At 42.5% G+C, this 26,309-nt stretch overlaps 3 protein-coding genes and 2 non-coding genes across 9 annotated transcripts; 1 reads left to right on the top strand and 4 right to left on the bottom strand.

The window, feature by feature from the left end:
- Positions 1 to 1,442: 1,442 nt before the first annotated feature.
- On the bottom strand, positions 1,443 to 8,856 carry map6b (microtubule-associated protein 6b). Of its 3 annotated transcripts, none has more exons than XM_047594820.1 (4): positions 8,583 to 8,852; positions 7,753 to 8,500; positions 6,435 to 6,648; positions 1,443 to 3,342 (listed from the first exon to the last, which is right to left on the bottom strand). In XM_047594820.1, exons 2-4 carry the CDS (start codon positions 8,481 to 8,483, stop codon positions 3,133 to 3,135), a joined length of 1,155 nt encoding a protein of 384 aa, XP_047450776.1. In that variant the 5' UTR covers positions 8,484 to 8,500; positions 8,583 to 8,852; the 3' UTR covers positions 1,443 to 3,132. The 3 variants fall into 3 exon arrangements, with proteins under 3 accessions (XP_047450776.1, XP_047450775.1, XP_047450777.1); XM_047594821.1 differs by adding an exon at positions 5,928 to 5,976 and having other exon boundaries at positions 3,278 to 3,342; positions 7,753 to 8,856; XM_047594819.1 differs by having other exon boundaries at positions 7,753 to 8,852.
- A 350-nt stretch (positions 8,857 to 9,206) lies between these two features.
- Positions 9,207 to 13,406, bottom strand: LOC125013977 (52 kDa repressor of the inhibitor of the protein kinase-like). Its single transcript, XM_047594953.1, is given in 6 exon segments — positions 9,207 to 11,053; positions 11,056 to 11,924; positions 12,038 to 12,074; positions 12,173 to 12,280; positions 12,393 to 12,513; positions 13,002 to 13,406. Coding segments are annotated over 6 exon segments (2,301 nt in total). The 5' UTR covers positions 13,091 to 13,406; the 3' UTR covers positions 9,207 to 9,976.
- Positions 13,407 to 13,884: 478 nt separating this feature from the next.
- On the top strand, positions 13,885 to 13,956 carry trnap-agg. Its single transcript has one exon. It is a non-coding gene; the product is annotated as a tRNA-Pro (tRNA).
- Positions 13,957 to 14,222: 266 nt separating this feature from the next.
- On the bottom strand, positions 14,223 to 14,294 carry trnap-cgg. The gene has a single exon. It is a non-coding gene; the product is annotated as a tRNA-Pro (tRNA).
- Positions 14,295 to 14,466: 172 nt separating this feature from the next.
- dyrk1ab (dual-specificity tyrosine-(Y)-phosphorylation regulated kinase 1A, b) lies at positions 14,467 to 26,108 on the bottom strand. 3 transcript variants are annotated; one of them, XM_047593540.1, is made up of 11 exons: positions 25,272 to 26,108; positions 21,606 to 21,802; positions 21,225 to 21,317; positions 20,585 to 20,773; positions 20,182 to 20,329; positions 19,782 to 20,068; positions 19,502 to 19,648; positions 19,113 to 19,253; positions 18,704 to 19,007; positions 18,387 to 18,511; positions 14,467 to 18,180 (listed from the first exon to the last, which is right to left on the bottom strand). In XM_047593540.1, exons 2-11 carry the CDS (start codon positions 21,723 to 21,725, stop codon positions 17,593 to 17,595), a joined length of 2,142 nt encoding a protein of 713 aa, XP_047449496.1. In that variant the 5' UTR covers positions 21,726 to 21,802; positions 25,272 to 26,108; the 3' UTR covers positions 14,467 to 17,592. The 3 variants fall into 3 exon arrangements, with proteins under 3 accessions (XP_047449496.1, XP_047449497.1, XP_047449495.1); XM_047593541.1 differs by lacking the exon at positions 25,272 to 26,108 and adding an exon at positions 24,408 to 24,653; XM_047593539.1 differs by lacking the exon at positions 25,272 to 26,108 and adding an exon at positions 23,330 to 23,397.
- Positions 26,109 to 26,309: the final 201 nt, after the last annotated feature.

Genomic DNA, 26,309 nt, shown 5'->3' with positions numbered 1-26,309 from the left:
TAATGTACATTAACATCGACATGTGTAGATGCTCATGGTAGCTATTTATGTCGTGGTGCACATTTCATCCATGTGCATTTGTGTGACTTTAAGACTGGCCTTGGTAACTAGTATTGGAATAAAATGTTGTTCCGAGGGTGGCATTTTTCACAGCCGCAGATAAACCTCCGCTTATGGCTGTGGCTGGCAAGTATTGCTTCTGCATGAAAAAAATGACAAAAGCCCTACCCTTTCAACACAACACAAAGTGGGACCATAACCAGCCTGATGAGTCTTTTAAAGAGGGTACAGAGCCCAGGCATCTCCAGTGCCATCGCTGATCTCTTATTCAATATTTCATGCTGCTCCGCAAACACGAGGGCCCACAACGACTGAATTATTTATGCAGATTTATGAGGGGATGACTGATTCAGAGGAAAGTGACCACCGGTATCCAGAAGCTAGCAAAGAAAGATAAATCAATGTTTCTGTTTCACAGTTGCAGTGGTGGATCCTTTGTCTTCAGGAGAGACCATTTTGCGTCTCTGATCTTCGAGTGAACCAGGCACAGACGACATCTTAGATTAAAGGGACCATTAATGTTGATTTTTTTTTAAAAAGCTGGACAAATGCTATACGGCAAACAACGCAAATATAATAGACAAACCAGAGATGTTATTCACGATTAATGTAATTTCGTTTTTTATGGTTTTCTTTATATTATATAAACAACATACGCTGACCAGCCATAAAATTATGACCATCTCAGTTGTGACTCATCAGATTTGTGGATCATCCCACAGATATTTTACACAGATAAACTGTGTGAATTTGGAGGTCAGGTCAACACCTTGTGCAGTTTTTCATGTTTTTTGTTTAAGTTGTTTTTTTAAACTTTTTTTGTGTCGGGCTGCATCCTGCTGGGGATGGCTGCTGCCATCAAGGAGTGTCATTGCTATGGGGTGGGGATGTCTGGTCTGGTCTAAGTGGGTGGTCTAAAAGTCTAAAAGGTTCCTGTCAGAACATTGCATTGTCATAAGATGGTCAATGGTATGTAATTCAACTGTCAGTGGTCAATGTTATGCCTGACACCATAATAATTGTTTATTTTGTACAAGTACTATGAATGATTGATAGTATCTTTTCTTAATAGACAGACTTGTTGTAGATTTTTTTGAATCAGTTTAAAGGAATTTGTTTAGTGAAAACAACTCCAATTTGTGCTCACAATGAACACATGTTTGACAGGCCCATTTTCAGACTGTAACATTTTTAAGAGTTAAAGTCCAGGCTCATGCTTTGTACTTCAGCACCTGGAGAGACCAGCCCATTCAGACCAAATAGAATAGTTTATTTTAGGAGATACGGAACTTTATCTTTATTTAATAAGATAACTTTATTTAATAATATTTTGCCTAAGACCATACAAATAAGGAAACACAAAAGAAGCAATAAGTCAAAACTCAGGATTCTGTATCATCATTTTTAATGAGAGTTCATTCAGAGCAAGCCGAGAATACAAGCACAACATCACAACAAATCTGCATTGGTATGACATCGTCATGTCATCACTTCACTCTGGTCTGACGCCACACGCAGTCCGAACCAGACAGCATATACGATGAGAGATATAGCACCAGGGTGTAGGAGTGCATAGCAGCACTGTTAGTGGTTGGGTCAGACTTGATGCTTGCAGGCAGCAGGCTGAAGAGGTCAGAGACAAAAAAAACAAAAAAAAAACCACAACTCTCACTCACTCAGAGAAGCCTAAACTGGAAGCAGACTCACGGTAGCTAGTGCTCGACTGGGGCCCTCACACACTGCTGCCAGGACGCTGGCCGCTGAGGGATTCACGGTGGATGCGTGCGTTCACAACCAGAGAGGGGTGAAGGCCGGGCTGTGATGACATTTTAGCTAAAAACACCTCGGATCACGCTCACGATGAACACACGTTTTGATTTGCGCATTTGTTTTTTTTTGTTTTTTCAGACAGCAGCATTTATAAAGAGCTGAACTTAAAGTCCTGGCTCATTCCTTGTCCTTCAACACCTGGAGAGATCAGCCCCTTCAGAGTGAAAATTGTTGAATAAATATCATAGGCTCTCCCTTTTTAGGCCTATTTGCATATTTTTTATTTTTTTATCTTTAAGTTAGTAGTTTGCACAGCTACAGCGTCAAAGCTCAGAGAGGGTGGAGTACAATGCCACAAATTAGAGTCCTCATAAAAACTGCAGTATTCCTATTAAATTAAAGGAGCGGTTCATTATGTAGACTGCAAGAAATATGTTTAGTGGGTGCAACCATACTGCTGGTGTGTGTATTTTACAGCTTTAACAGCCACTAGACTATGATTTCATTTGCCGTATGTAACCTTTTGGTGTGATCTGAACCTATTTCTACACATGCAGTATATTCGAAAAAAGGTCTCCCCCCACTCCTTTTACATTTATCGTTAAAGGCTCAATTTACAAGCTAAAACGTGACCGTGTCCGCTAAAATGTTGCTACTCAACCGAGAAACGGGGGCCTCGCATGCAAGCCGTAGCAATTATATTACACTTAATTTGGTTTCTTAGCAACCAAACTGATGAAACCAGATATCATCCAGAACAATGAAATGAAAACCAGGACCATACAGCGGAGGCACTGTAACTGGGAAACGCAACCGTAAGAACAGATTTTTGCACTTTCACAACCCCCCCCCCCCTTTTCATGACACACAGTCTCGACGTTATTTCGTTTTTTACAATCATTTAAATGTCGATCTCAACTGTCGTCCATTCAGACAAAAGGTAAAAATGCCCTTTCACACGCGTACATGTGTACCGATGGCTCCTTCTTCTTCTTGTTTTTTTTTTTTTTTTAAAGTTTGAAAATATGAACTCATATGTGCAAATTATGTGCTCAATAATATATAAAGCGGTTCTGTGCACCAACAACACGAGGAGTCACACACGTTCGCGCGCCCACGCACGCGCGCGAACACACTCACACACGCATAGTTTACAGTGAAATTATTTGCATTAATCTAAAAGCTCAACACTAGTGCCCGTTCAACAGTGAACATGAATGACAGGACGGCAAAAACAGGTAAGAAAGTAAAATAAAAAGGGAAGAGATTCGTCTAATTCATCAACAAGGAGGTGGACTCCTTCTACTGTTTCGCTTCAGCCAGTCTGTTACTGATCTCTTTGCTCTTCTTCGTGACGGCTCCGTCGGGTGTTGGCTCTGAGGCGCCCGGGGAGGGTTTCTTCTTGGCTGACTGGGAACTAGAAATCTGCTTCTCTTTAGCTTTTTTCACCATCCTCCCTGTTGTTGTTGTCGGCGCCTTTTTCGGTTTGGTGCGGGACACCGGTTTATCTGCCTGTGAGAGAAGGGAGGTGAAGATGCTGAGATTAAGCCGGTGCTAAAGCGAAATGAGTGTGAGACGTGGGGCAGTTGACTTATTTATTTTCTTGCCGAGAGGACGAGGAAGATCAATGCGACTCTCTTGTCTGTAGATTGAATATGAAACAGCAGCCAGCAGCTGGTTATCTTAGCTTAGCTTAGCATGCATGGTCCTGTGCTAATGGTGCGTTCCAATTACGTAGGAGGGCGTAATACGGCAGTGGAAATGACGTCACAGAGTTATCGTTCCAGTTCCAGAACTTGGTGTTCAATAATTACATTTTTTGAGTGCAGAGTGAGAGTAAGTTAAAAAAAAATCTTGATATTGACTGATATTATTGCTATAATGTTAAACTAAATTTAGGCTATTTAAGTTACACAAATTGTAAATCGAGTTTTTTACTAGAATTATTTACAGTGATGAAATCTACAAGGACACACAAGGCAGACATTTTTTTTAGAAATATTCAAAAGATTTAACTGTTTAATTTGAATGTAGAAAAAAATATGTACTATTAATCACAGTTCGCCACAATGGTGTTTAGCACTGTTTTGGTTTTACCAGGCTATTGTTTTAACCGTTGTTAGCACAACATGGACTTGTAGTTCCCTTATAATGCATGAAAAACTTAAACTTAAATTACACTAGAACAGCATTTCAATGCATGTATGTGGAAAAATACTGTCTGTATGACCGATTTAGTGCAGCAACAACTAATCATGAGTGCTAATAAAAGGAATATTACACAAGCTTCCAATTACTGCTTACACACGGGGCGGCCATCTTGGTGACTCAACATAGGGAGAAGTGAGGATTCTTTCTGAAAATTTCCACTCGGGACTCAGAAATTCTGACTTCTGAGTGCAAATGGAACGCACCAATATTCCTTCCCATAACCACCTGGGTGGACGATAACCATGGGAGCAGTGACCTCCTGAAGTCGTTGCATTATGTCAAGAATACAGGACGGTTCCAATTATTGTGCTAAGTTAAGCTAATTGGCTGCTAGTTGGAGGTTTGTATTTAACGATAGACACAAGAACAGTGTAACTCTTAACAAGCAAACAAATAAGGTTATAATCCTAAAATGTCAAACTATTCCTTTAAACGGTAACTCGTGAAGAATATAAATCAAGTCAAGTCACAATTTTGGCATGCAATACGTACCTTATCCATCCAGCTACTAAAGATGATGACAGGCAAATGACACCATGTAGGTGATATTTGCATGATGTGGTTAGTGATATGAAGATAAAAGATGGCACAAAACGTGTATTTGTGCCTCTCCTTCTACTGAACAGTGTTTCGTGCAGTCTCTCAACCATCAAAAAGAAGCTATATTGCACAAGTACATAGTTTAAATTAGTATATGATGTTAGTCTTGTGTTTTAAAGAATTAAATATTTTGGTTTAACCCTTAACAACTTGTAGCAAAACCTAGAGGCTTGACAAGCAGGCTTGCAGCTATGGGGTGTGGTTGGTTCACATCTCAACTGAAAAAATATAATAAATGTCGTTGCAGAGATGAACGTGGCCTTAAAGCAAGGCGCTCAGCTCCTTTCTGCTCTTGAAAAGCAATAACAGTCCGATGGAGGAGCTCCCGGTTCCTATAAATGAGCTGGTGTGCAGCAACAAAGTTGCAAAGCATGCTCAACTTTTGCTGAGTAAATAAACCTTATAGATTCATAGAGATGATCGAGGTTGTCTCTAACTGTAAAGATGATGGGCTCTATTTCTGCGATCAAAGGGTCGCGGTACAAAGTTGATGGGAGTGCAGGGCATGGCGCGTTGTTTTATCACGAATTAAAAGGTTCACTTTACCAATGTTAGCACTGAAAAAAGTAGTCCAGATTAAATTCAGCACATTTCTGTTCACATCCCCGCTCCGTGAAGAACGAAAAAAGGCATTCGTGATTCGTGCCGCATTATGAACTGTAAACTGCCGTTGCACAAGTCAGACAAAAGCAGAGAGGATAACGTCATCTGCGAACAAGTCTAGCCAGTGCCGGTACCAAAAAAAAAAAAAAAATGCTCTGCATAATTTAAGATTGGCAGTGGAACAAATCCCACTGTCTGTCTCGGTTATTTGTATGGTCAGCCAAAAAGAAAATGCCATCTTGCCCAAAGTACTTTGCACCATGAGTCACCAAAATAGAGCCTTAAACAAATGGGAAAGGGTTTTTGGCTCCTTTACCTCAACCGATGCAATAAATCCTTCTATCCTGCTTTCATCCTTATCTGATACATGTTGATAGCATCTCTGCTTCACTGTTTCTTCCATTCAATTATCCGCCCGCCCTCTCGCATGACCGCACGGCCAACGGAAACTACTAAGCTCCACAGAGGGTAGTGGCTGGTGCAGGCTGAGAGGTGGGCAAACAGTGAACATGTGGCTAATAATTTTGGGGGGAGGATTGCATCTGGCAGCTGGGTGATGAATGTGACTGACGCTGACTGGCCAAGATGCATACTGCATGTGTGTTTGTGTAAGTGTGTGTGCGTCTGCGTCTGATCAATTCGAGGTCAGCCTCCATGCCTTCCAGAAGAAACAGAGAACACACCTGACTACAGCAGATTTAGAACAGAGCTGCTCTCAGTCTCTGAGAAGTCCTACAAGAACGAGAGAGGGAGGGAGGGAGGGAGGGAGGGAGTGGCCACATGAACACAACTACTGTAGACACACAATGAACCAATTTAAACCACGATCTGTCTCAACTACTGATTGCATGCACGTAGATATTAGATTAAAGGTGTACGCTTGTAAAAAATACAAAGACAGGGTACTAATGTAGTTTGCTGAATGAGTAAAATGCATAGCTTATCATATAAAACGCTCCGATTTAAGATGTAAAGCTGATTAAAGTTGGTGTAAATCAGATGACAAAGCACCTGTGGTGGATTTCACAATTGGTAAAATAAATGTTTGCGTCAAATTCCAGTCTCAAGCTACTTAATCTAGACTACACCTAGTGTTTCAAGTATGACAATAAGGAATAATGTGAGTCCACATAACTCAAACTGGAAATGGCAGTAGCATTTCCCAGGTGTGGACTAGCACCTCCGCTCACCTTGGGGGGCTCCTTGCTCGGCTCGCTGTACAGGCTGCGTATCCTCCTGCGCTCCAGCTGCTTGTTGTCACCCAACTGGGCCTTCACCTGCTCCCCCTTGTACGTGGCGCTGTAGCTGGTCTCCAGGCTGGTCTCCTCCACGGGGGGTTTGTACTGAGACGTTGCCTTGATGGCCTTCACGGGCTTCACGTCCTTATACGCCTTGAACTCGGTCCTAAGCACAATGGAGTAATCAGATTTCAAAAAGTCAAATAAATAAATAATAAATTAAATCCTCTGGGATGGAAGACGAGAAGCTTGGAGCAAAGTCTGCCACTGTTTAAGTTTGAATAAAACTAATTGACGAATCGACACACTGTGTTGATGAAATTGTTGGAAATGCATGCTTTCCAACTGGACCGATCATATAATGACAGTACGAGACTTGTAAGTGTTGATCAGCTCCTGGGTTTTTGCGCAATACTTTATTCTTATCCTGTTTATTATATGTTATTATCTTATTATTTTTATGTCAAATTTGCTTTCCAGATTTATTTTTTCCAGCAAGACCTTGCAGGGCAGCATTTTAATTTCTGCTTCACACGGACAAGATGTGGAGTTTTTTAAGGAGCAGTGATTCAAACAGTGGTCAAACATTGAGCCCTTTCAGCAATTGGGGAACTTTTATTTGTTTACTCGTGTGCACATGTCTATTCGACTTTTAGTTTAACGTTTGCAAATTATTTAATCCAATTAGTTTTTGCTGTAGCTCAGTAGCTTTAAACAGTAGCACACTACACTAATCAAGGCTGAAAACTTAAAGCCTAACCGGCAGCATTAAGTTCATTTCAGTGGAACCAGTATGAAGCAACTTTTTAGCCGGCGTGCATCCCGCATGCATTGGCAATTCAATTTGGAGGAAGCCTTGCACAAAGAAACCACGTTAGGACACACATGATTACATTCAGAGCCTTTTACCGGCTTCAGTCATTCATGGGCTGCGGCATTGATTCGGTAGTACACACAGGAAGGAAAAGACAGGAAGGAAAATCAATATGGCAACCTTTATCTGTGCAAGTATGGGTTGATATCACTGGAGGTTGTAACAGGAGACCGTGCAATACCAAGTATCCTCTGGTGATCTCTTAAATTATGCCTCATCACTGGAGAAACCAGTGTGGCATTCAAGGGCAGCTTATATGGGCCAATGTTATGCTTGCAGAGATGTTGTGTGGTTTCAGTCACAGCTGTTATTAAAAAGTCACACCATGAAGGAGAAGGGTAACTACTCGTGCTGCCTATGCAAGCACATGGTCGCGGCTCGCTCCCACGCACTTACCTGTAGCTGCTGGAAGTGGACATGACCTCCTTTATCTGTCTGTTGAGAGCGTCTGCGGCCGCTCTGCCTTTCTTCTGCTCCGCGCTCACATCTGCGGGCATCTGGCCCTCCGTCTTCTCACCCGTTTTCCTCTCTGCTGACTTTTCCCTCTTCACGCTCCTCTTCGGCGCCTTTTTTGACTCCTTCTCCTGCATCTTCTCCTCGATCTCACTCTTCTCCACGCCGGTCTCGGCCTCGGCGGCCGCGTGCTCCAGCTTGCCGCCCCCCGCGCTCCGCTCCGGCCCTCCGGTGGGGCTGGGTTTGGGGATCCACGGGTGGTCGTGCTTCTTCGGGATAGGCCACGGCTTGTAATCCTTCTGATACTGGGTCTCGGTGTTGAACGGGGTCGCCGATGGGTGGTACTCGTTCCTGGGCTTGCAGCTCGGCTCGGGGCGCACTCTCCACGCCTTGAAGTCTTGGCGCATGACGGACGCAGTAGAGCCATCTTTGCCCGCTGCGGCACCCGTCGCGGGCGGTGCCTTCCCAGCCTCCTGCTCGCAGGGATGAGGCTGGGTTTCTATGGCGATGGCGCCGGCCTTCTTCTGCCGCGGCTGCGGGTGATGCGCCAGGTGCTGCACGTCGGCCACATCGGAGTATTTGGTGAAAACCAAAGGCACCGCGATGTCCGCTTTATCCAGCTCTGTCCAGAACCGGTTGATGCAGCAAGCACGCGTGATGCACGGCCATGCCATAGCGTTCAGTTCAAGGACTAGATAAATAATAAAAAAAAAATAATACCAAACGCACAAAGGCAAATCAGGGATAAACGTGTGAATAAACGTCCTACTCACGACTCGAAACCGTTTTAGGGTTTGTCCAGGCAGGGTTATTCCTCCGTTGAGTAAATCTAATCTTTTCCAGAGACTTAATGGAGGAAAAGAGCCTGCACGCCTCCCTCTTTCTCGTCTTCCTCCTCCTCCTCCTGCAGGATATTTTGCTCTTATTTTAGTTTAAGACTTTGGGGCTCGCTGTGTGGTACACACATTGCTGTCTCGTTGCGCATCAAAGCGACCCCACCCACTTTTGTGCGCGCGTGTGCGTGTGTGTGTGTGTGTGTGTGTGTGATGCTTCAAGATGCCCGGGGTCTGCACTCTGAGTTTGCACGGTGAACTGTCACCTGAGCTCGTCACCGTCTGGCCACTAGCGGAGAGGGGAGGAGGCACAATTAACCCTCATGCTGCCATGAGGCAACTTCAACCTATACAGAGGATGTAACAGAGGCCCATTGTTCCATTTGGAGGAAATGGCCGAGAATGTGGCAGGAGATTAAATCAGGGTTTACGTGCACCAAACTGAGACGAATATTTACATTTATTTATGTTTCCTGGGTTTTGTTTACAGATGTAACTAAATGGATTAAAAAAAATAGGATTAGAGGAGGACTGACATGTTGCAACAAAGCACTGAACGTCTTATTGAAGCAAACAGTTTATTAAAATTTGACAATACATACAAAACTTTACAGCTGAATTCAGATCATTTCCAGCCTCACTGCACATAGTGAGACAAATGAGTAACTTTATAACATTTTTCTCTCATTCAACATCATTTCTTAAACCATTAACTCTCCCATTCACAGAAACCCCTGTGAAGAGGTGATTTAAACACGCTTGCTTTAAATTGTACAAAAACAAAAATGTCAAACCAACAGCGGATGATTTAAAATGATTTACACGTTCGTAAAAAAGGAAAAGCTTCCGGTTTAGTTTTAATTCGGGGATGCTGCTGGTGCTGATGTAACTGCTCCCTCTTGTGCTGCTTCACAGTCACTGGAACCACTGCATCTCAGCAGGGCCGTCTACCTCCATCATGTGGTTCAAATTAAAAGCGCACAATAAAAACAGTTCAACAAAGAATACACAAAGAGGAAGGTGGTCTAAAACTACAAGAGCGTCTTTACAGAAAGGAGGCTAAACTAATAACCTGATACAGATGCTTGACTATTACAGATCAGACAGCAGGTCCTGCAGTGTGGTAATGGATTGCATTTATTTTCTTTTAAATGTGTGGATTTATCTACAAGATTAAACTATGCTGCACCATTACCGAACATAGTAAAATAAGAAGGTCCAGGCACTGAACACTGTCTTTTCATCTCATTTAAATTTTTATAGAACATACAAGTTGGACACACACTAATCCCCACACATAACTGACATCTATTTGATTTATTTATGTCCCAGAACTAATCTTCCTCAGCTGCCTCTTCAGTTGTCTCCTCAGTCGTCTCCTCAGTCGTCTCCTCAGTCGTCTCCTCAGTCGCCTCGGACTTGTCCTCTGACTCTGGGTCATCTTCTGCATAGAGTCTGCAGTATTTGTCCACCATGACATCCAGGTCGTGCCTCACGTGAGTGTTGATGTTGAGCATCGCCAGACTTTTGTTCCACTGCTTGGCGGGCACGCTGTCGAGGTAGGCCTGCAGCCGCTCGTTCGCCGTGCCGCTCTTGTCGCCTTCTATTTTCAGCACCGGCAAGGTGGAAAGCACTTTGAGGAAGGAGTTGACGTTGGGAAAGAACTTGACGTCGGGAAGCTGCAGGGTTTCATGGATGGTGGTGGGGAGGCGCACCTCTTTGCCTCTGTGCTTCCACTTGATTCTCCAGCAGTGAAGCTCTGCGGGGAGCGTGTCGGGGTTGGGGAGGTCGCTGCGGTACACGTCCGCATAGTTCTCCTCGGTGGTGTTGAACTTCATCTGGCCCATGACTGCTGGAACCAGCGAGAGGCACTTCAGAGTTTTGAGGTTGGTCTCGGAGAACATGTCCTCCACCTCTTGCATGATGCCGTGGATTACGGGCATCGTTACGTACTCCTTGTAGTACGACTCCGCTTGGATCTCACCAGTATCGGCCAGACGCTGCTTGCGGACGAACAGCCTCGGAACGGTCACAGGAATCTCCATCAGCGCAGCCACATTCACGGCCTCCTCATACCAGAACTCGTGGTAGACATCAATGTTGTCGTTGACCTCGTTTAGCGAATGAAGGACGGCGGTTAAACTGGTGGCAGCGAAAAACACATCGAGCGTTTCCCCTTGGACATTCCTCCCAAAGGCTCTGGTGAATGTAAGAACGTTTTTTAGGATGACGATGGTGACGATGATCTCAAATTCGGCAAGAATTTCTGTTATTGAATAAGCATCCGCAGATACAGAACCGGTAAACTTCCCATCGTCATTGTCCCGAATGTTGTCCATGCACAGCAACAGAGGCGGCAAAATATCAAGCAGGACGTCGAACACGTTGTGTTGCTGAGTCCAGTCTGTTGACAAGCTTGTTGCTTTAGTGCATTTGCTTTCTCTTCATTTTTCTGGTAGTGGGTGGAGATCGCTCTCTCAAGCTCCTCCTGAGTTAACGGGGTTTTAAAGAAAGAGCCGATCCTCCTCAGAGTCTCCATGACAATCTGGACGTTGGGAAAAGGCAGGCAGTTAGCAATGTGGATGTTAAGTGCCAAATGAGAGCAAGGCATGTGCAGCGCCAGAGGATATTTCTCCATCAGCAACACTGCTACTGCTTTCATCTTGGTGGAGTAAGTCCCAGTGGCCTTGTGGGCCTGACCACGGCAGTCCTCCATGCTCAGCCCCCAGCGGTCAGTCAGCTGGGCCTCTAGCCTCTCTACAAGTGCAGGCTCATCACCATCAAACGGCACGAAGTCTAAAAACTCCTCCCGGAGAACGTTATGCTGATTCACAAAGCGTAAAAACAGAGGCAGGTGTTTGTCACCGGCAAACTCAACAAGATCCCCAGTCACAATGGAGAAGAAGCGACTCTCCCTGACCTCCATTAGCATCTCCTCTCGCACCGTGTTCTCAAAAATGTCCAGGAGCTGAGACTGCTGGGTTGCAGAAAGGTATTCCGAGTTCACGGCTGTTGCCTCGAACCGTTTCTTCAACGCATCATCTCCGGCATTCATGCAATAGTTGAGGATGGCCAGGAAGTTGTTTGACTCGAGTTCAGTCTCAAAGATTTTGCCGGCCACGACAGGGATACTCTGCTTTCCCAACATCACCATGACCTCAAATAAGGACCTCAGGTATTCACGAAATTCCTTCTCCTCTGTGGATAGCTGAGGTTCGTCCTCGCTGGTGGCTGTGCTATCCTCAACCGCCTCATTTTTTGCAGCCTGTTCAGCAGATTGTACTAAAAAGAGGGCAAGAGGGAGAAGAAAGGAAAAGCAATCATTAAACGGAAGCTGAGTAAAATTAAAATGCAAGAATCCTCCATTTAAGATCACAGTTTTCCTGATTACTTACATCTCCTCTCCTTAATTTTCCTTATATCCTCATCGGTCTGAAATTGAAAACAGGATTTAATTTACTCAAAAGTATTAAGCTGAAGAGATGCATTTATAACAACACAAGAAAGAAACCGATGAATATTTTTTTTACGAGCTCTTTTATCCGCTTGCGATGTCTGGTGTGGGGATTCTTTAAATGGCTTGTGAGATCAAATATGGTTGGAATGGCTGTATCCTTTAACACAGTCCTGTAGGGGCTCTGAAAGACAAGAAACTCTCATAAGCAATATTTGGGAGAAGCAAATGTTTTGGAGAGAAACAACTGAGTGAACATGATGCCAAACAAAAATGAAAGAACTCGTGATACTCACTGTCTTGCACACCATGGCTGGGTCGAAGTGTTTGGCACATAATCTGTAGTGCTTATTCAGCTGGTCTGATGTCTTCGCCTCCAGATCTGCCCTGCGGCAGTTCTCTACCCAGATTCTGCATCTAAAAGATAAATTATGCAGAGTTTTATTTGACATTTTAGAGAAAGTAATGCAATGAGCCATGCAGACAAAACATTTTGTTGACAAATGTAATAGCAACAGTATACAGGATAACGAATATGATATGAAAAAGATAGCAGCAAGCAAAAATCATTTACTTTAATTTGAATAATTTTCACTTGTAAACAGCAGTGAATTTAGCTGATACTACTTTGACCAGCTTCCCATAGTTAGAAAAAAGTTTGCATATTGTAGTCTGAGTTTACAGATAAGCCTTGATATGACATTTAAAGTAAAAAAAACAAAAAACAAAAACAACAGAATTTAGCACATGCATTTACAGAAGCCTCAGAAGAAAATTTCACTGTTTTAGATGTATTGCTGTTGATTCATTTTAGTACAATTAACTAAGAAATCGCAGAGTATTTTTCTGAATTACAAGAAAACTAGACTTCGTCAACGTGGGAAATGTTTAATATATCCCCTTACCTCTCTGGGTCCCGTGGAAACCTAAAAAATGCCAAATCTGACTGAGTGCTCTTCCGTGTACAGTTTGGGGCCGCGCAAAAATTGGGCATGCTTAAGGCTAGGTAGTTAGCTTAGCTAACTTAGCGGGTTACTATCATCAGATGACTTTAGGAATTTATTTGAGCTATTCGCGAATACGCTGGTGTCTTTTAACAGACAATGCACCCTAAAAACAATAACCAGAGGCAGTTTACATGAACTATTATCACACAGTATATTCCATAAACACGACGCATTCACAACGGCTAAATTAAGAGTCGATCATTTTGCAAAACGAGGCCCCACCCACGAGACACATGATTGGTCGGACACAAGTTTCCATGCAACGCTATTGGTCGACTGTTGTCCAATGACAAGGCAGCTAACGAAATTCTTCTTCTTTGTCTTTGAATGCAGGAAGGGCAGCTCTTCAAGGTGCCCTGCTGCCGCCTGTAGGCTCGACTCGCAACAACACCTGAGCTAGCTTTACATATAGCCAACGCTAGCTACCAAGGCAGGGTAGGGCGACAAGTTTGGTCGGTCCAGCGATTATTAATTCAGCCGATGAGCGCTTGCCATTGTGTATTTGTTAGTTTTTTTCCATTCAAACGGCCACGAAACCAGATAGACAGCTACATCATCTTGCAATTGGTAGCTGTGTGTTAGCATCAGTTCCTCTTAGTCATTCGCCTCGATCAGTAATAGCTGCGTAACTGTCTATGGAAACAGCAAGGTATGTGTTGAGGAGAGTGAAGGGTGTTTTTAAGTGAATATATATAACGCATGGAGACAAAAATAAAGAAAAATGTTGGCAATTCCGGTGGTTTTAGCTGTAAAATTGGTGTAGATGGAACGGTCGTCACGCGGCTCGTTGGTCTAGGGGTATGATTCTCGCTTAGGGTGCGAGAGGTCCCGGGTTCAAATCCCGGACGAGCCCACTTTTTGTTATATTGTTCTTTGTAGCCCGAGGCGTCAACGGCATGAGCAAACGTTTTCCACTTCAGACGATTGCACACATAACAAACCTTACATGTGGCTAAACAAAGACAATACAGAGCACCGAAGGCTTAACAGAGACGCCCTGATCATTAAAGTGCAGTAGATCATAGCATTGAGAAGAGTTTTGACCATGTTGCTGAAATTTCGTTCTGGCATTTGTCACCTCCAGCTACCTGTTTTTCATCAGCTCTAAGAAAATTATTTGGGCTCGTCCGGGATTTGAACCCGGGACCTCTCGCACCCGAAGCGAGAATCATACCCCTAGACCAACGAGCCAGGGCATCAATGACCGGCCTGTTTTGTTTTATGAAAGCCCTTTACACGTGTTGTTCACCATGTATCATTCAAAATGTTTTCCCCGAATTAATATTTGGTTTCAAGTTTGAGGAGCGAGAGCACTAATGTAGTTGATGGAGTTGTTTGGGAACAATAAAGACACGCAGAGCAATTCAATTAACTTCTTTTTATATATCATACATAAGACTGTCTTAATATAATACAAAGGGCATTGTCATAAACACAGCAAAGTCTTGACTAGATCTTACAATCTGTGGATACATGGACTTATCCTTTCCCCCATGCTGTTCAATTCTATAGTGCATGTTGCATGTACAAAAAAAGTGAAAAAAATGTGAAATCAAAAAATGAAAAGGATAAATCCAAATTAAATAAGAGGATTTCAACTTCTGTTGGGTGTTCAGATATGTCAACAAGTATACGTGTTTGTGTGTAACCCACAAACTGAACAGGCTTATGAAAGATGGAACCTTTTTTTTTTCAACCATGTGCTTCTCATATAACCAAAAAGTAAGGTTTGTGATGTACATGCACTTACAATATACCCTGTGAAAATTATTAAGGTTTGAAGATCTAGCTTTCCCTGTTTGATTCAAACCCTACCTCATAGTGTTGTCCTGATGTAGTCAAGTACCTTTGCCAAAAGGCAAGGTTTTGCCACTAAGAAAACAGGAGTTCCTGCCCACTGAATGGTCACCAAATTGACAAACATAATCAACATACCAGCAGGAGCAAGGTAGTGAGTTCTATACTTCCTTTATTAAAAAAATATAAATATATACATAAATTCTATTTCAACTATTAAAAAGGGGCTGCATTTCATGACAACTGCTCTAAATAAGAGGTCAATCAGCATGATCTGAAATAGGCGCACACTTACGAGTCACTGCAGTCAATTTTTTTCTGTTTCAGTCTTTATTTTTGGAATGTTTAGTACCAGTATGAGTGCCAGTAATAAAACCGCCGGCAATTTCTAAATGTCTCAAATTCTGCGGGGTATGAAAAATGATTGCAAATTTGCAATTAACCTTGACATCCAGATAAAACCCCAATCTCAATATAGGTAGCTTTACATTTGTGTTTTGTAGAAATACCAAGTATGACTTCTTTATGGTGGTTTTCTCCTTTTAAAATGACAACAGCATGACCTGTGGCCTGCCCTTAATTTGAGAGGTGGCTGTAGGCAGGGTTTTGTTTATTTTTTTTTGTCTAATTTCAAAGCTGGTAAAATGAGCAACAGAAGAAAGAAAGCACTTCAAAATCCCTGATATAAAAAAAAAAAATAATAATCTGGTAATTGACTGTTATGTTTTGAAGACATGCATGTCTGCCTAGGCAAAGCATGTGATTGTGGGCTGACAGACACCCTTTCCCTTTGAATAGGACAACAATCATGGGGATCTGCCCTACCAAATCAGAACAATACCATTCAACACAAACTGATTTGCCACAATTATCCTTACCCTGCCAAGACAATGACATAAAGTCTTGCTTCACAGCAGAAACTAGCCAAGTTGACCAAATGATGTATGAAAGGCAGCAACACCCTTTGAAATAGTATGATGGGGGCAAAAGAAAAACGACGACACAGAAATAGAACGCATTAGTCTCCTTTTTTTTTTTTATCATTTTTTTTTTTATCTTTTTTTTTTGTTTGTTTTTAAACCATCAGCTTCTATCTTGCTACTCCGGAGCCTGCAGAGTAACTACCAAATTCTCTAACATACCAAAGTTTTAAAAGACTCCCAAAATAATCTACCAATTAATATGGAAACAGTTTTGGTAAAACGTTGCAAACAAATCTGGCCAGAATACACAATAGCCAACGGTCTCGACAACGGCCTCCAGTTTTGCTAAAGTAATATATTGCAGCTGTTTGTGTTGACGTTAAAATAAGATCTTGATAAACTTTGCGTCAAAGTGGTGAACTGCTACATTATTGGTTACAGACACCTATATGCTATAAAACAACTGCTTTGGTATAAAAACATATCCAAAGGGAAAATAAATTCTTGTAAAATTCACAGCATAATTTGAGGAGAAAAAAGGCAGTCACTTAACTCATTTTTTTCTTCAGTTTCCATGTTTTGGATGGAGAGACTTGTGCAGGTGGTTCTGATGAGGAACTACATGCAAAAGGGAAAGAAATTAACAAAACATAAAAGGGTAGACTCTGGAATAGATAGTTCTTTCCACTGCAAAATCCTTAACCAGTGAATTTCAAGGAAGTAATGTTTAGGAGGTTGTTGTGTACAATAAGACCCTGTTATGTGGGGCCCTGCTGAAGACGAAATCTTTGTCAAGAAAGGCCTCAAATTACCATTCTTATTTACCTTTTCTAAGTTGTTTTTTTAATTTCCTTAAAGAATTAAGGGCTGTCTAGAGAGAAAAATAGAGAAAAGCCATCTTAATTCAAATGATAATGTCCAGCTCCATCCCATTCCAAGTCCATGAGTCATAAGGCCAAAGGGTTATCTAGAACCAGCCACTGACTGTCTTCCTTTCACTGGGCTGGATCCTCTCGTCTCCCGTGCCCATCGCTGCTCTCGCCTGTGCCGGGCCCAGTTGTGGCTTGCAGGACAACGGGGCCTCGAGGCCTTGAGGGGTGGTGCCTCCCTCTCCTTTGACCCGGTTGGCGTCAGTATCCACCTGCGGGGTCTCTTCATTCTCCACCCGACCAGCACACGCGTAGGGACTCCACTGCCATGTGCTCCCCTTTAACAGAGTTACACAATACCGACCGACAACAAGAAATATCACCGCAAACACTTCCCCTCATTGTCAAGCTACAGGATTTACAAGCAGCTTTTACGTGAAATTTCACTTGAAAAAAGGGCAAAAATAATTGAGAACCAGTGGAACAGTAATGTCAGGCGTGTCCACGGTCGGAACCGAGAGAGGACGCCGAGCATTTCATCACCATCAGCTACCTGTAAAACTGCTTCAAACTTCGCCCTGAAATGCTCCTTAGAAGATTTTGCCACATAATACCATATGGTGATTACTTGGTGGTTACATGAAACTGGTGAAATGGTAAGATGGATGTCTCAATCTCACTATGGTTATTCCGCAGTATTATTTTGTGCCTAATGATTGCAAAAGAAAAACTGATGAAAATTACATATATACTTTTTAACAAAGGTTTTTCTCTGTAGTAGCGGTTCAGTGATATCTCCCTTCTGACGTGAGCAGCTTTTGTTCTCAACACACCTTGTAGTAAAAAACACCACCTTAAAAATGACGCACAGGGGGAACACACAGCCAAATGTCAGTGCAGTCACGAGCTGGCCATAGAACTCTGCTGCACACACACTCCAGTCATTGGAGACTCCTCCCGGTCCATGCCCTGCCTCATGCCCAGGTGGCCTTCCGCTAGGTAGTGGGCAGGCCCTGTGTTCGTGCCCATGGAGAATGCAGGGTGCGCTGCCATGCCAGTCTCCTGCCGTGGGTTCGAGAAGGCACCTAGCCCCATGCTCAGCCCACCATTCTGACCAAAGTCAAGGGCTCCAGCGGGCAAATGGCGGAGCTGGTAGGCCTGGTTGCCATGGTTCCCAGTGGAAGAGGACGATGTAGAGGAAGAGGAGGCAGAGGAAGACAGGGAGGTCATGGACAGATGGCCATGAACCACCTCCATGGAGTCCTGTGTCGAGGAGCTGTGTGTCGGGGAGGTGTAGTGGCGTGGGCGTGGGCGTGTAGCCATCATCTGCCCGTGGTGGTGATGAGTATGTGAGTGGGGATGCAGGGCCTTAGGGTGCTGAGGGGGAACATGGAAGGTGGTCTCCTGGACTGGGTGGGTCTCTCCTGTGACTGACTCTGGTCCGACGCCACCTCCCCACACCAGCGGGGGTGGGTAAGGCTGTCTTGCCTGTCAAAGTCAAGCGGAAAAACACCAATCAGCTGTGGAACGTGACCGCACCATTTCTGGTGACTTGAACAGTGTAATGAGCTTAAGTAAATAAAGTTTACAGGATGAAAATGTATATATCAATTTAAAAAAAACATCAGACACTTAAGGTAAACCTTTCTCTGCCATCAGATATAATTTAAGATGTTTCCAGGTATCTCACTGACCTGTGGGCAGAGGCTGTCACCGTCGATGGCAGGCATGGCCGTGCCGAAGTGTCCTCCACTGTGCAAGTGGTGATGGGTAGGGTCTGATCTTGCTCTGCCACTGGTACTTGTCCCAGATGATCCTCCTAAGTGTTAAGCGAAAGAGTCAAGCCTCAACAACTTCAGAATATGTTAAAAGCTATAACATGATTAGTTCATGTTTGAGAGATAATTTTACTGTTGTTCTTAAAATATTTGTGGCACCAAGACGTCTACATCTGTCTACATAGTTCTTATGTATCTTAAAAGTCAGCCGACTGATCACTGCAGCTCATTACCTGAACTAGAGGAGGTGCTGGAGGTGGTTCCTGAAGACTGGGACTGCTCTAATGCGGGGCTTGTAGACACACTACTGCTTGTATTGGTCCCCTCGTCCGCAGTCTTCTTGAAGAAGCTGTGCTGCAGGGCATAGTAGGGCTGGATGCGGCTCTTAGGGTCATAGTCCAACATCCGGAGGATCAGGTCCTTGAACTTCAAGTAGTCAGCAACAGCATGGCCAGACTCCCCCGCCCGCCGGCCACCTGGACCCCCTGTCTCCACACCCAGGATGGAGTGGAGCTTCCGTGAAGCTGGAGGCTTATACTGTTTAAAGCAGAGTACGGCAAGATTAAAAGATTTACTCACATGCCACTTCTGTATCACCGCAATCTCCCTCATTTTCTTGCCCCACAAAGAAGTTGAGCTTACCCTTTTGCCATCTTTGGTCTTCTTAACACTCCATGTACCATCCGAAAGCTTCTCAAAGAACTTCCTGGCTTTTGGGGCTAGGTCCATTATGTGATTAGGCGGGATTCCAAGAACCTCAACTATTTTGTTCATCTGGTCCACCTGGGAAAAATGTTATCATACAGTTACAACGTCTTCCTTGCAGACAGAATATTTAAAATTTACAAACAGCTAAAAGGCCTTAAAATACCATGTATTATTGAATATAAATGTAATAAGAGGTAAAACTGAAAACATTTTAAATCATACCAAAGCAGACATCAGGTAAAGTCCACTGCCACTTGCCATTTTCAGTTAAATTACAGAGTACAGCGCAGAAGAAATCCAAGCTTTGTTTCAGATTGTTTTACCTCATTGGCTCCGCTGAAGAGAGGTTCTCCAGTGTGCATCTCTACCAAGATGCAACCCAAGGACCACATGTCGATGGCCAGGTCATAGGGCATTCCCAGCAGCACTTCTGGGGAGCGGTAGAAGCGACTCTGGATATACTGGTATATCTACGAGAAACAGGACGGACGGTGAGACTCGACATTTGCCGACCAACTTTGAATTATCACGCTCTATATTTAGAAGAAACATCTATCGCATGCTTTCATTTTACTGCTGATAAGGTAGAGGGCAGCTAGTTACCCTTTGTCCCAGTTGGCATGAGCTGCCAAAGTCCACTATTTTGATGGCACTCCTCTTGGGGTTACAGAGGAGGATGTTCTCAGGCTTCAGGTCACAGTGGATGATGCTGAGCTCAGGTGTGGCCAGGAAGAGAAGCGCCGTGCATAGCTGCTGGGCAAACTTCCGGGTGAGATTGAGAGAGACGCCGCGGAAGTTGGTATTTCGGAGCAGGTCGTATAGGTTGTATGACAGCATCTCAAACACGAGGCAGAGGTGGTTCCGAAACATGAAGTGACGCTTTAGGTGAACTGCGGTAAACCAAATAGTATGTTTGTTAGACAAATATATCTACAGGAGGAAAACATTTTAATTCCTTCGACATATGGTGTTAGATCAGATACATATTTCAAGAGTGGATTACCAATGTAGTATTTCATCTCGGTATCATGTTTGTTCATGAGCTCTAGGAGGCGCACTTCAATCTGGGCTTGATTGAGGAAAGCTTTCTTGTTCTTGATGATTTTAATGGCAACCCATTCCTGCTCTGCTCGGTCATATGCTTTCACAACCTAAAGACGCCAACAGGGGAAAATGTTAATGCATCCTCAAGTTAAACTGGAGCTGTTCCTTCAATATTAAACAAATACTTCAAAAACCTTCAGTACGTTTAAGATATACCACCAGATATATAAAGATATATATAGTATCTTTAGGTTATGTAAAAAAGAGTAAACGTAAAACAAAAATAATATTTTCTCCATCACATTTACTCAACACAAGTGTGTGTGTGTGTGTGTGTGTGTGTGTGATTTATAATTAAGCACCTGTCCAAACGATCCTTTTCCTATCAAGGAATCAATCTCATAGCGGTCCATCCACTTCTCCCCATTCTTGACGATGTAGTCATAGTTATCATCGTCATAGCCATCATTAAAGACCTTCCTTTCTTTTTTGTGACTGGAGTCTTCACCCTGACCCTGTTGGTGCCGTCGCTTCTTTTTTGCATAATACACCTGTAAATTTTCAAAACAATTCACGTGATCACACTTGAGGTTCTTTTGTACTGTACAAAATATTTATGGTTCATGTGCAAGAGAAATGTGATATAGAACGATGCATCGAGGGCTGCAAGAAATAATTATTTTCATATGAACAGTTTGTGATTACTCAGTTGAACGGTGCATTTGCAAAAAGACTCTTGATAGTGTAAATGTCCGTTATAAATTGACATAGACACAGATATCCTAAGATATTCATCACTAACATGTGGCAAACAAAAACATCCAATTGTCATATTTGAGAAGCTAGAAAAAAGATCTGGTATATTACCTGTAAATAAAAAAAATAACGTTATATATATGTAATGTTTTGATCATCAAAATAATAGACGATCCATCCTCTGTCAATTTGCTAAATGATTAATTGTTGCAGCTCTAGATGCATTTAGAGAAAAAGAAAACTAACCTCATTGATGTGTTTGTATGTTTTGATAAGGTCAATGGAGAGCTTCCTCAGGGGAGCTGAAGTTGGGTCACGAAAGCACTGGGGCATGTGCCTCTGTAGTGTTAAAGGGAAAAGGACATCACAAAACAAAAGAATGAGCACAGCACCTCTGCAACTAATAACTTAATCTCACAGGGCTATCATTATATTTTTACAGAATTCATTTTTCACACTATGAATGACCAGACTGAAAGAATGACAAGCAGTTACTCTGCCTGGTGACAGCAGCAAAAAGGGATGCAGACTTTCATATGACATTAAGTATTGCAATTCTAGTAATACAGATACGGATGACGACTAAAAAGCAAACCCGTGAAGTGGGGATGGGTAGGGTTAGTGTACCTGATTGGCAGTGAGCTGTGGTGTCTGGTCGCTGTACGGTAAGACCGTAACAGATTGGTCAGTGCTTGGCTGGTGGCGGTCACTGTACTGCTGGTGCGTATGGGGCATTGGAGCAGCCATCTGAAGACCAGCAGTGTGTAAAGAAAAAGAGGGCGCAAGCCGGACGGACGAAGGTTTGCATGCTGAAGTCTCTCCTCCTGGAAGAAATTAACACTGCTATGAGTGCAACGTTAACTTAATTCTACGTTATGTGCAACTAAACACGAAAGGAGGAAAGGAACAGTAATCTTGACGTGAAGCAGCTGTATTCTCTCTCAAACACAGGAGATTTTTGGCCCTAAAATTAAGACGAGGAAAGATATATGCTCTTTACTGTACAGATGTAAGATATACAGGCATTATTTGAGGCTAATCTAACCAGTAATAATACCTTCAACATAAAAATGTCTAAATGTATTTATATATTTGCAAAATGCAAATTATTAATTTGCACTATTTAAATATATCTTAAAATAAGCATGCCCACATTTCTTAAAAATAGACAAAATGGCCATTAGATTTTGACAAAAGCAAGGATTAATGAATTAAGAGAAATGTCAGGTTAATACATATAGTGTCTTTTGTTAAACATGTAAAATAAAAATAAAAAAATGCATCAAATGATAACCACTAAATAAAATGTAACAGTAACAGATCAACCTTTGTGAAGAAAAAGGAGCAAAGCAGCAGGTTTAACAGTGAAAAGGGGTGAAAGTAAAGCATCTCCACACTGTACAGTGAATCATCCTTCATTTTAAGCCAGAAGGAATCAAAAAATTATTAAATAGCATGTTCAGCTATCAGCATCTCTCACCAGACAACACAATTCACCAGTGCTACACAGTAACCACTATTCAGAATCCCAGCAACAGCACCTAATTAGCATAGCCTATCACCACAGAGATACAGCGTGATTTGGCAAGCCCATCAATGCACAGACCAATCACAACGCAGTATGCAAATAGCCTACTTTTGTTGCCAGGGCAGAGCTGCTCCCATTTTCCAATGAGAAAACAAGAAATAAACAAGAAATAAAATTGAACTTTGGCACACTTAGACGTTGCTTTCAACACAAGAGCCTGACAGCAAAATAGCTGCACAGCCCAAAACCTGCACTCCATCTGAGAGCGTTAGAAAGCTGACCCAGCTTTGGAAAAGCAAAAAATACACATCCACTGACGGAAATAAGAGGAACTGTAAGATGATAGAGCACAGAGACAAACACTATATATATATCTAATATATATAGCTATATACGTTTCTCTCTATCGCTCTCTCTCTCTATATATATATATATATAAACATACAGAGAGATAGGTATATTTATATATATTTATAAAAATATATTAACAATATTAATTTAGAGAATTTTCACTTAAATCTGAACAATTTTAAAACTGATAATATTGACGTATCATGACATGTCACTGCTTGTTCAGCTGGACAAAAAAATTAGTAAAACTAATTTTAATAACTAGCATAAAATATAAAGTTTACCTAAAATAAGTTAAACTGCACTGGTCAGTCTTAATAGTGATTCTAGCATGTTTGGCTTTATTTTTCTCCTTAAAAGTGTCCTAAAAATGATTGGAAGCCTAATTGAAAACAGTAACATAAGTGAAAGAAGATCTTAGGTGCACTACTTCCTCCACCAAAGGGTTAAGGCTTAATATATAGCAGCTAACCTGGATGCATCTTCTCCTGTAAAAATTCATATCATCCCGGGAGAAGAGTCCAGCAGCAAACCACAACCCACTACAAAGGATAAAAACAAATAATTAAAACTGTCCATCTTTGCTGGGATTTACCTTTATTGTGGTTAAACTTTTAATGAGAAGAACAGTGGGGGCTGAGGACCTCCAAAGAAGAGGACACCCCAAAACTTTAAAAAGTATGCTTGGGGTAAATATATGACTTCTGTAGGAATTTTGAAATAAGCTTCATTTATAGAAGATAGGAGCTGCCTGGAAATAAATTGCCAAGAGTAGTAGATTCCCAGGAAGTTAAATGTTAAAACATATAACACATGAAGCTTGTGTGAAACTAAAGATAAATAGTTCACAGAGAGATCGCAAACAAATAAGGATTAATATTGTTTTGAATAAGAGCTCTTTATCTCCTCTCGGCATGCCCACAGTTCATATGTTATTTAAACTATACTATCTAAAGAAGGGGGGTTGGGACTGTATTACTTAAATTAAAAAAAAAATTGGCAATTAATAATCTGAATCCAACTGGACTGACTACAATTACTGTACAAGAGTATGCACATTTACAAATAACTGAAAGCAAAAAAAAGTTTAGTTTAAGCCTATTTTACAAACACAATAGAATAACACAACTGTAAGGTGAATCTGACATTAAAACAAAAAAAAAAATCACAACACCTACTGGGAAAAATTCAAGCTATATTTGACCACAAAGCCATCTCGCAAGCGCACTTGTGGATCTTTAGTCTCCCTTAAACCTCTGATTATTCTTAATTTTCAGTACTGACATATGAACAGTTCCTTTCCTGGCTCCTGGTCATTACGGCATCAACGGGCCTATTTAGGTGTAAATATAACGACAGCTAGCCTGCTATTAGTAGCCGTATCATATCATAAGTGATGGCTAAAGACCTCTGTAACAAGCCTATGTGTCATCTTCTCACGCCCAACCGATTAGATCAAACCCGAAGCTGAATCAAATGTAACCCATCCAAAACAATTAAAAGCCTAACCTCCGCGTATAAAGACGGTCCCCGGGTAGCTCTGTACTTACAGATGATGGGGTAGATCTCGTCATGGTTGGAATTTAGGAAGCATATTCAATGTTAATTTGCGTCCTCCCGTGCTACATATCGTCCGCGTGTGCCTCCAAATCCTTCGTATAAATGACAAACGTATTCGGGCTCGCGTTACCGTTAGCAGCCTAACTAGCTAACGTTGTCGTCGTTAACGTTGAAACTGAAAACTGCGGGACAAGCGAGCATATCTCTCACCAATCCCACGTTAAGGCTAGCTGGTGACGCTGTGTGCAGCCAGCGGGTTGTGGGGCCCATTCAGCTGCTTCGTCAACAAGTCAGCGTTAACCATTAGCCAGGTTAGCCCAATTAGCTACGAGGCGTTAGCCAGGTTAGCTTCCGCACTGTATAACTAGTATAAAAAACTACCAATACCCTTGATATTGATGTAGTTAGACGCCGGATTGGCCGTAAATCAAATCCTGGGTGTTAGCTTTCAAGGCAGCATTTGCTCCAATCGTACAATGACAGTGTCTAATATCGCTGTTAGCTGTAACGTTAACGCCGTGCCAGCATGACTCTCCGTCCAAACCCACATACAATCCGCTGCACCGTCTCGGTTAAGACAAAACCAGTTGAAATCCTGTTCATGTCTAACATCAAAAATGATCGGTTGACCTACTGACTGGGAGCAAATGTAAACCTTGGCTTCGCAGGAGTCGGCACCGCCACAAAATGTTAGCTAGCCGCCATACCATAAGCTACCATTCTCAACTTCACCGTCGCGTCCATCATTGTTAACCATTCGCATTACATGTAATATATACATCTGCCAAAGCATTGGCGTGAAATGTTGAGCTGACCAAGGCTAATGTCCAATATAACAGTATACAGCTGCTCACCTCTGATGGCACGATCTTCATTTAAAGTCCAATAACCTGTATGATGAGGAAACTTATCCAGCTTGAGATTCTCCCCTCCCTGCACGGTTAGCGAGTAATGTTAACGTTAAATCCAATCCCCGTCCTCTGACCGGCAAACTCTAAAATTATTCGCCAGTCGCATTTAATATGGTCTTCATGTCCCGAGCTTTGATGAACATCTTCGGCGATCGGAGCAAGTTTGACAAACGATATCAGCTGATGACAAGCGACATGCTAACGTTAACTAGCACGCATAACTTACTAGCTAACCTTAGCGAACTGGCTAGCTAGTTGACAAAATGAACGCAGCTAACATTAGCTACCTGCCCTGGCTAGCTCTAGCTCCTATGGCTAGCCTCAAGCTAACACTCTAGCTGCCGCTAAATAAAATGTTGTGCCAAATTCCGATTTAACGTCGTCTTTGCAGATTTCGCGTCGGTGACTTCGATAAATACGACAGCACAGATGGATCCAGAGTATTTAAAATGTGAAACAGAAACCGTGTCCTCTGATAATTTTGGTTAAGAATTTTGTGTCAATTCTCACAAAATGGCGCGCGGTCCAAACCTGCGCAGTGAACCGGCCCGGTGGACCAGAGACACGGACAACTGAGTTAGTGCGGCGCCGCCTAATTATTTCAACTATGTTAAAACGTCGGCCTCTTGATCTTCTTAATCCGATCCACTAGACGCATTTCGATATCCAAAAACGTCAAACATATATCCACTGACAGCATTATTCCGGCGGGAAGGGAGAACATTTGAAAAGACTGAGCTGGGGAAAAAAAACCCTCCTGACAAAATGGCGATGCTCTAGCTTGTTGCCATGGCAACTGTCAATCAAAAAATAAAGTACCCGGATGTACCAATGACGACTAAAATCTAACTGGCCAGAGTTACAGGACACACATAACTCCAGTGGTGTCCCTGTCTGTCTTTTTGACAGTGTTTGGCCTGTTGCTACCAAAGATGTAAATAGTAAACTATGCTTATTTATAATTATAGCTTTTATGATACC

The sequence above is a fragment of the Mugil cephalus genome, chromosome 9 (assembly GCF_022458985.1).
Source record: "Mugil cephalus isolate CIBA_MC_2020 chromosome 9, CIBA_Mcephalus_1.1, whole genome shotgun sequence".
In the NCBI taxonomy this organism is placed as follows: Eukaryota; Metazoa; Chordata; class Actinopteri; order Mugiliformes; family Mugilidae; genus Mugil; species Mugil cephalus.
The sequence above is the reverse complement of the archived record's forward strand: the minus strand, read 5'-3'. Positions and strand labels throughout refer to the sequence as shown.

Coding starts and splice junctions, on each gene's coding strand:
- map6b (XM_047594819.1), bottom strand. CDS start 8,483: ATGGCATGGCCGTGCATCACGCGTGCTTGCTGCATCAACCGGTTCTGG. Junction 6,649..7,752: donor TCCACTTCCAGCAGCTACAG/GTAAGTGCGTGG, acceptor CATTGTGCTTAG/GACCGAGTTCAAGGCGTATA. Junction 3,343..6,434: donor CGAGCAAGGAGCCCCCCAAG/GTGAGCGGAGGT, acceptor CTTCTCTCACAG/GCAGATAAACCGGTGTCCCG.
- dyrk1ab (XM_047593539.1), bottom strand. Junction 21,318..21,605: donor CACAGCTCACTGCCAATCAG/GTACACTAACCC, acceptor TTAACACTACAG/AGGCACATGCCCCAGTGCTT. Junction 20,069..20,181: donor CGAGATGAAATACTACATTG/GTAATCCACTCT, acceptor GGTTTACCGCAG/TTCACCTAAAGCGTCACTTC.